The 9,483-nt window shown below is 37.2% G+C and overlaps 1 protein-coding gene across 1 annotated transcript; it reads right to left on the bottom strand.

Moving 5' to 3' along the window:
- Positions 1-35: 35 nt before the first annotated feature.
- Positions 36-9,004, bottom strand: LOC124635201. The gene is made up of 7 exons (XM_047171023.1): positions 8,810-9,004; positions 7,944-8,738; positions 5,452-5,569; positions 3,732-3,933; positions 3,530-3,592; positions 3,269-3,375; positions 36-2,893 (listed from the first exon to the last, which is right to left on the bottom strand). The coding sequence occupies exons 1-7, from the start codon at positions 8,988-8,990 to the stop codon at positions 2,833-2,835; spliced, it is 1,527 nt and encodes a 508-aa protein (XP_047026979.1). The 5' UTR covers positions 8,991-9,004; the 3' UTR covers positions 36-2,832.
- Between the last annotated feature and the right edge of the window lie 479 nt (positions 9,005-9,483).

The following is a 9,483-nucleotide window of genomic DNA, read 5'->3' as shown; positions in this document are numbered from 1 at the left end:
CGTTACCTTTTGAAGCATAACAATAAAACGCATAATAAAATAATGAATCACAGTTTAATGTACAATAACATTTGTTGAACAAGCACAAATTAGTTTTTAATATTTAGTTTTAGAGAGTATCGGACTTTACACGAAACACATAATATCTAGAATAAAGATATGAAGTCATTTGATGATGGCAGGAAGAAATTCATACTGATATCAAGCAATGCCCACTAAGTAAATGAATACAGCCTCAATGGCACACAAAAATATATGTATTTGTTCGTATTTACAATTTAAGCAAAGATTTCGTTAACATACTAAGTCAAAGTTGAACCATTCAACTATAACGATAACCAAACCATAGTCAGCCGTATACTTGCCGCCCATTGGTCAATTCGGCGATTTGACTACTGAAAATGGTTCGGTTATCGTTATAGTTAATTAGTGCAACTCACCGTAAGATATCAAGTATTCGAATTAGATTACATTATTTTATTTATAGCAAAATAATGTACATATTTGGAAATTTATAAACATCGGTATCGACTCCTTAGAAGATTATTCATATACTTCGTTCAATTGTCGGAGGCAAAATCTACTCATTTAATTTTATTTTCATATTTTACATTTTAAGTGGCATGAAATCAAGGCTGATCTAAGATAAACAGTAATCCAAAGAAAACAGTAAGAATCACCTACAACAAAATGAAAGTTGAGATTTCATAAATAATAATAGTAGGTACTTAATATATAATTTAAATAATACATAATCTAAATAATATGGTTTCCTATCACTCGCCAGATTTGCTTATAACATGTTTGGTAAAGTGCCTTCACAAAAGCGCTTTTGGTACTTCAAATTCCCGAATTTTCAAATGTCCCTTAATTTTAATTTGTTGAACGAAAAAAAGGATTTAAATAACAACTTAAGATGAAGTAACATTTGTGTATTCGATCCATAACCTTAGAATACATCAGACCTCATTTATTTATTATTATACTAACCACATAACATGTGGTTCCTAATCAAAATTTACGAAATTATAATGTGCTGTAAGTTTTTTTTGACCAAACAATATTTACGTATTTCACCTATATCTAGTGAATATCTTTTAGAAAAATGTCAGGATTTCTTTAAACGAATATAACCACAAACCAAGATTAACACCGTAACATGTAAAACGCCGAGAAATAGTAAACAATAAGAATTCCCATTTTCCCTATTTCATGGTATGATCACAACACACCAGAAATTATAACTGTACAGAATTTGGCTATCACATCAAATTCGTACATACTAAGGTATAAATAATAAACATTGTCATTCACTTTCGAATGGAACACTAAAACTGAATTTATTACAACATAGAATGGAAGTCAACTAAGGAAGAGGACTGTAAGTCAAGAATTTACGTATATCTTTATATGTACATCTGAGGACGAAGTAAACAGACGTTATTTAGCACTATACTAAGGTACAATTATTTCTGCCTCTGTCTTACTGATGCATTTAACCACATTACCAAAAATATATGACAGTAAATTGCCTGTTTGGAAACGTCTCATTACCTCAGATTACCATCAAATTGTATATCGAACCCGCCAGCAGTTTAATTAGTTAACTCCTCTGCGCATTCGGATAAAAGAGTCCTTCCTCGACAAAAGGCCTTTCAGACAGTGAAAGATTCGCGCGTTCAAGCAAACAAACCCTTCAGCTGTATCATATTATAAGTATAGGATAGATATTCTATGTATGTGAGAAGAACTTAAAAATACGGAAGTGACAATACCAATTGTAGTGAACAAGCAATCAGTACGGAACAACATACGGAAAAAATGGAAGATGTATAATACTATACACAGTTTAACTTCGATGATTGTATTTCAATATCTTTTGCAGTCATGTTATATTCCGACTGGAGTAACAAAATGTCAAATAATTAACATTTATTTAAAAAAAAATCTCACTACTGAAAAGTCGTCCTTCTAACCAGCAGAATAGGATATCAATATTTTGGTATTTAAAAAAGAATAAATAAATCGTAAGTCTACATTGTTCGATAAGCGATTACCCAATTATCTTGTTACTGAGCAATATTTAAGAGACGCGGAAGCCCAAAGTTTCCCCTCCAATTTAATTATTAATACAACCAACAATTTTTCTCATCACTTATAGAACTGATATTTCTTATATAGAACTTATTAAAAAAAAATACTCGAATCGGAATATAACGTGAAACTAACTAACAGATTTAACAAATGGACTACTATTTCACTTATTTTTTATGAGATTTTTCGTTATTTTGAGTTAAGTGCAATAAAATTGTTGATGACATTTTATACAACATAAAAACAAACATCTTTGGCGGTCGTAAAAAAACGTGTATGGAAGCCTTAAAACCTTATACCCAGTCTCACAAAGGGGCATCCAGGTAAAAGTCAGTTGCTCCTTGTAAATCATTGGTACTCAGCTGCATCCGGCAAGACTGGAAACCGACCCCGACAAAGTTGATAAAAGATTAGGCAGATGGTGATTTTGTATGGGACATTTTCAAGTGAACGGCGGTATTATAGCAGGAAGAAACAGTTATTTACCTACTGCCAAAATATCGCTTTATAATTAATCACAAAACATGACACAACCATAGAAAATTATGTCCATTATTTAAGGGATAATAAAAATAATTATGCCGGTTTCTGAGTTCCTTTAACCGCCCTTTTTTTTGTATGTATATATTTTTTGTTGCCCTTTCTATACTGAATATATTATATAAAGTAATATAGTATTCCGTTTGTCTGTCCGTGTAAGTCCGCGCGTTACCGGGGGCGAGTGGAGGACGTTCATCATCATGTCGGGTCCAGGTTCGTGCTTAAAGTCTTCAACTGCTCCAGTCCTGATAGAAGCTCTCTGGAATGCAAGAAATTAAAGTTTATAAGAAAATAATAACAGTATGTACAATGTACATAATCATCTTCGGCTGTCATTGAACGTTCTTGGCAGTTGTTAGGTAGTCAGAAGCCATTAAGTCTGACGGCAGGCACTCTAACCAAGGTGTATTGAGTTGCCCGGGTTTCCCGGGACGCAAGAATGCGTCTGTTGGCGCCTGCTGCACGTGAGGCCGGCGGCCGAGCGTTGCGCAGTGACTGCAGTGCTCATTTTTCAAATTGCCTTTATTTATTTTTAAAAAATATTGCTTCTACTCCTTATTCTTATAATTGACTAATTTCTATCCATACAGAGAGCTCGAACAGAGCTGCTAGTCGGGTGGTATGGTGTGTGTACCTGAGCGAGGACTCGGCGACGACAGTGGCGCGGCGCAGGCCGGCCGCCGCCGCGCCCTGCACGCCGCGCAGCGCCCGCACCTGCTCCTGCGACGCCGATAACTCCTCCTGCACATAGACACAAATGTAATTAAACAAAACGTCAACACATTACAGTATTACCACCAAATATCGTGCAATATTTAAGAAAATTCCATAAATTTAAAACATAAATCTGTAAATTAGAAATAAAATAGGACAATAGCAGGATTGTATTTCTCACCTTTAATTTTTTAATTTGATTTTTCAGTTTAGCTATCGTTGATTCTGCCTCCGCTGCTCGGGTCTGAAAAATATAATTAAGATTTGTTAGTTCATTTTCTTTTGATAAAATTGAGATTAACTATGCGAAATTTTTATTCTTGAACAAATTGTGAATAAGATATGTAGCTCTATAATATTGCACAAATATGCATTTAACTAACCTTAGCATCAGCCAGGCTATTTTCAACCCTATCAGCGGCCACGTCCATCTGCCCCGCGAACTCGCGGTCGCTCCTCCGCGCGGAGGACACAGCCGCGCGGGCGGCCGACAGGTCCGCGCGGAGCGCCGCGGCGGCCGCGCGCGATGACGTTAGTTCCTCTTCTAGGCGGGACCGGCGGGAACGCTCCGTGAATAACTCACATCTGAAATGCATAAAAGTTGTTGTTTTTTTGAGAAGGGGTTTGTAACCATCTCTTTTCGCACACGACTGTGTACAATTAGGAAAAGAGACATTTGCCAATATGTACGTCGTTAAAAAGGTGACGTTAAAACAAATAAAAGATATAAGACCACCTCGGATTAAAAAGCCGTATATTCAATAAAAAATATTCTTTCAATTTGATGTCGCTCGTATCTAACTACCACACTAAAGGGTCTTTGACTTGCACAATTTATTCACCTGTTTTCTAATATTACACAGGTGTGCAAATAAAACAAGACAAATTAACAATCTCAGCACGACGGGAAATGACGAGTCCATGACAGGAATCATTGGACACATGCACGGAATTATTCATACAGTGTGGACGACTGTATTCGAGGTGCAATTTGTTTGCTGTCTGTAGTAATATGGTAGCGGTAAAGTGAGATTGTAGAAGGAAAATTCAATAGATACAGACAGATTTTCTGCCTAGTTTAAGAAAAATAATCCTCAAACCCATCATCAGAAAATCATGTCATTTGTGAGTGTCAAAGGTTAAATTATTTAAGGCCTTTGAACAGGGAATGCCTTGTGTCTATGAGAGTAGGCTTGAGCTCCGCAGTGCCGATGGACACCCTAAGAAACAAAAAATGGAGTGGAATCTAAAAATTTCAAAATATTTTTAATATTTTTTCTAAATATTTCAAATCAAACCCCCTTCCGGGTGTGGCAAGCAGTTTCTTTAGGACACAGGTGGGGAAACCGCGTGCGGAATATAGTACCAATACATGATATGTATTGGTTAAATGCAATCTCGTGAATTTGTTTGAAGTATTGGAAATCCGTTGCACGTATTAAACAACAGTTACGTATCATTAAAAGCTTTCTAATGAATCTAATAAAACTGATAAAATTAATTAGAAATATCGTAACGTAATGCCAATTCACCGCAATAAATACAGTTATTAATAATACAGCTATACGAAACTAAGTATACTGATATAATGTATTTGTACTTTTATCAGATGTTTGCTTTCACCTTCCAATGCATATTTTTTTATTGTTGTTTAATTATGTAAGTACCTATCGTGTGTATGTGCGCAAAATAAATTATTTTTCTTGCTTTTTCTTTCTATGCACACTGGCCATATCTTCTTAACGGCCAGTGACTTGCTCAATTCTATCACACCCGAGGCACGCGAGCTGTTATGCAGGCACGACACTGCCAGAGGTATAAACTCTGGTAGGCGCCTAAACGCCTTCTTCTAGGTCAAATACATACGATGGGCATGATCAAAACGACCAGTTACAAGTGAATTAACGAAATGATCATGAGACTGTCAACGATTTTTGGTATTACAAAAAATGGGTACCAAAAAAAGCGTATAAAGGCGGGGATTGTAACGTTCCTCGCACACCACACATATTTTTGGAGCGCTCGTTAAGATTTCCGTTATGGCATCTCTGCTCGTCATTTTGTTCTTTATGAGGCAGGCTTACTTATAGTGACGTGACCTACCTGGTGCGTTCCAACTCGGCGAGTATCTGTTGCATCTGCTCGTCTTGATGCTCGGGCTCCGGCGAGGTGCGGCCCGGGTGCACCGGCAGGAAGTCCGGCAGACACATCGACTCCGCCCCTGGAAGGTGCAGTACTTGAGTTAGATTTTACAGCTACATAATGTATATTGTTGCAGGGTCCTTTACTATACTTCTTGAAGTTTTACCTAGCATGCCTATCTACACTAACTAATAATAATATTGGCTTCTAAGACCGTTTTCGGCTACGGAAACTGTTTTCATATAAAGAGCAAGAGTAAGATTAGGCCTCAAAGGGATGTGACCTCGTGCATCAGTCGTGCGTGCTACAATTAGACCAACGAAGCAATACTAATATGAGTTAAGAAGCTGAAAAGTGTGATTGTTTGCTTGAACGCGCTAAGCTACTGGTCCAACTTGAAAAATACCAAGTGTTATATTTTTTATCGAGAAAGGCTGCTATAGCAAAATACTAAGTGTTATATTTTTTATCGAGAAAGGCTGCCATAGCAAAATACTAAGTGCTATATTTTTATCGAGAAAGGCTGCTATAGCAAAATACTAAGTGCTATATTTTTATCGAGAAAGGCTGTCATAGCAAAATACTAAGTGCTATATTTTTATCGAGAAAGGCTGCCATAGCAAAATACTAAGTGTTATATTTTTATCGAGAAAGGCTGCCATAGCAAAATAACGAATCATATAAAATTATATGTTTTTAAACGCAAGCATATAAATACATATATAACGAAATTACGTTATTTATTTATACATTTTCATTCGTGTTCTTCTCAGACATGAAGTTTTCTGAGACATTTTTAAATATTTGAGAACATCTGTTTTCAGTTACCATAGACATAGCTATTACCTATATCTAAAAGTAGGGGAGTTGTAATAGTTAATTGAAACTTAACGATGCGTCTATCCTGTGTCAGTTCGTATGACGTCACTGTATGTTTGTCGAGTTTCAGCCGAGTCCCCTATGTTGTGGCAATGAAATCGATACCATATGTTACTTACAGAGTAAAACTGTTTTCATAGAAAAAGTTGAGTAAAGAGCAAAAACTCAGATGTCTACATTGATCTTTGGCTAAACATCGGCGCAACCCAATTTTGTGAGCAACTGAATATTATAAAATATAGTTGCAAGACCTAGCTTCCAACTAAGAACCGAAACATTGATCGGCCAGTACCTATCCATACACGCTCACCAACACACATGCCTAGGAAAATAAGTATTTCATCAAAATTTATATATGGGCAGCATAATGAAAGTATGGGCAATTCTCCTCAGCTTGGGGAGGCATCAGTGCAGTAGTGGACAGTTTACGACTGTCACGACAACCCATTCACAGATCACGACCACGCAAAGCGCAACCTTTGATCAATGGACCCGTTCAGCTGTCACTTAGCCACAAGCCTTTCAAGGTGCATATTATACGTCACATATATTATATCACGCTTTGATTAGCAAAATCGAATCTGAATTCACGTGACAGTATTACAAAGCTACTAGCTATGGTAATTTATTGGTGAGCATCGAACAAATAAGAACCAAGTTCTACACAAATGAACAAACAATTAATGAATATAGATTCACAGCATAATGTGTTAATTGTTCTAATTCATTATGTTCGTAATTAACATGGTTTGAAGACGTTTTTGACCCATAAATCAACCCTACAACTTATCACGTGATAACTTTTTTTCTATTTTCTTTTAATGATCTTTGTACTTTTTATGATCAGTTCTAGAACTTATGATAAGGTACCTAGTTCCAGATTCTGACAGCGGATTTGCCCTATATAATATGGGATTGAACATAGTAAAATAAATAATTTTGCTCTCTCTTAAAAGACACTCTACTCTTAAAAGTTCCTCATGGGATGACCACATAACCCTTTGCTAACTCTGGGTTCAAACTCAGGCTTGCTCAGAAGCCACCCTTGCAATCACTACACCAAAAAGGCAGTATAGCCGCTCATTCAGTGACTGTTATATTGTGAAGGTTCTTACAACAAAATTATAAATTCATTGTGAATAATAAGGACTAATAAATTATAGCTGTATGACATACATACTAATTGTTGTATTATTATGACGAATGTTGTTTGTCACTTTACTAACAAAGAAAGTTAGGAATTTAACCATCAGTTATGAACTAAACCTATTTATATAATTTATTCTCCATTCTAACATACATTTATAAATTCCATATGTCTATAGTATTAGTTTGTATGTGTGAATCAAGTTATAACCATTTCTGGCATGAGAATCTTCTGCATGACATACCAACACTACAAAACAAATGATTGCAACACAACTCAATCACCAGTACTACTTTTATACTTCCACCTGCATACTTGATACTAATTCAATTATCATCAACTGCAATACTATGCAATTACACTAATGTTTATGCATAGAGATATCTATAGACTAATCTAGGCTTATTGTAGAGATTATTCAACTCACCAGCATTTGGAGGGAGATCCAATGGAAATGTGTTTCTAGGAGACACATTCCTCCTGTCCACCGGGTTCACAGATTCAGTCAGATCCAGGCTCAAATGTGGCGGCAGGTCCAGGGGCACAGGCCCTGCAGCCTCTGCACCGGCCGGCAGGTCCAGTGGCATCCCACTGCCAGCCTGACCTGCCTCATTCGAGGTAGACGCAGCTCCCATATATTCTTCATAATTATAACCCCTACCACCATAATTGCTATTATTCCGCCTACCCAAGGACGAAGAAGATCCTGCATTGAAACTAGTATTAAACGTAAAGTCCGGTAAGTTATCCAAATCAACTGATATTGGCCCGTTAAAGTTCAAATATGCTTGCTCCACTAATATGTGGTCTTGCACAAAATCCGGCAATGACGGCATCCCTAGAGGCTCCGAAGCCAGGTTTGGTCTGTGATAGAAGGGCACGTCATTATTGTCCGTGTAAAAGTTATGCTTAGAATCAGAGTTATCCACTACACTAAAAGGTATTTCTACGGAACTACTTGAGGATGTGTTGTCACTTATGCGATGGCTGCTGCCGTCGCTAGGCTTGTCTTTGGCTTGGGAGTCGGTCGCGCGGAGCTTGTCCCGCCGCGGGTCCGCGTGGACGTCTATCTTGGTCGGCGAGTGCTGTACGGTGTTCGCGTACACTTTCGGACGGGCGCCAGTGTTTTCGTATGTCGAGTTACCCGGCAATGAGAGATCCCGCTTCAGAAAATGCCGAAACGAAAACGGGTTCTCATCCTTCCGCGTCGCCCCTGTAGACTCTGCAAGAAAAACGAACAGTCGATGAGGAATGCCTTTATATTTAGGACAAAAAACAACTTCGTAAACTCACTGGAAGAAGAACTTTTCGCCTCCGTAAGCGTCGCGTCACCATTTTCATTACTATTGTACTTTGCTTCTTCGATACCTAAGTCTGGTTTAGCTGCATTTTGTTCGTTTTCCTGCAAAGGTTCTTCGTTATTTGTATTTTGAGGTGACTTCTTATTCGAAACACCATCCTCGTCCTCCGCCATGATAATGAAAAATGACAGTTAGTCTGTGCGATCAGAAACCACGCTGTATTAATATATTTCGTTCAGAAATTCGCTTTTAAGTTATGGCAAGCATGACTCAAAGGCTCTCCAAGGCGAAAGTTCAATAAAAAAATGTTTTCAATGGTTTTTATTAGTTATTTGTATATTTTATTGAATGCATCGATACATGTATGTAAAATTTCTCACTTTTTCAAGTAGTCTATTAAAAGTATTATACAAGTTAAAAATCATGAAAAAAGTATAAAAATTAGTACTATTCCTTCAGCTAATTAAAATGGGTATAAAATAATCAACTTATACAGCTCATGTGTAGATTTACTAGAAGCCTCGGCTTATCACATTTCACGTCGGGCCACAGGAGAGCTTTATCAGATACTTGCCCAATAGCTATTGTATTGCTGGACATTGACTTGAATACCAATTACGCGGAATGCTAATTGGCAAAGGATCTGTCCCAGTACATACCTACTTC

This window comes from Helicoverpa zea, chromosome 12 (assembly GCF_022581195.2).
Source record: "Helicoverpa zea isolate HzStark_Cry1AcR chromosome 12, ilHelZeax1.1, whole genome shotgun sequence".
NCBI lineage: Eukaryota > Metazoa > Arthropoda > Insecta > Lepidoptera > Noctuidae > Helicoverpa > Helicoverpa zea.
This window is presented reverse-complemented; position numbering and strand designations above follow the sequence as displayed.

Bases quoted from the DNA above. Each gene is read 5' to 3' on its own strand.
- LOC124635201 (XM_047171023.1), bottom strand. From the start codon at position 8,990: ATGGCGGAGGACGAGGATGGTGTTTCGAATAAGAAGTCACCTCAAAAT. The intron at 5,570-7,943 runs GTGAGTTGAATA...TGCACCTTCCAG, and splicing joins GGATCTCCCTCCAAATGCTG to GGGCGGAGTCGATGTGTCTG. The intron at 3,376-3,529 runs GTGAGAAATACA...GTCTATGTGCAG, and splicing joins ATCAAATTAAAAAATTAAAG to GAGGAGTTATCGGCGTCGCA.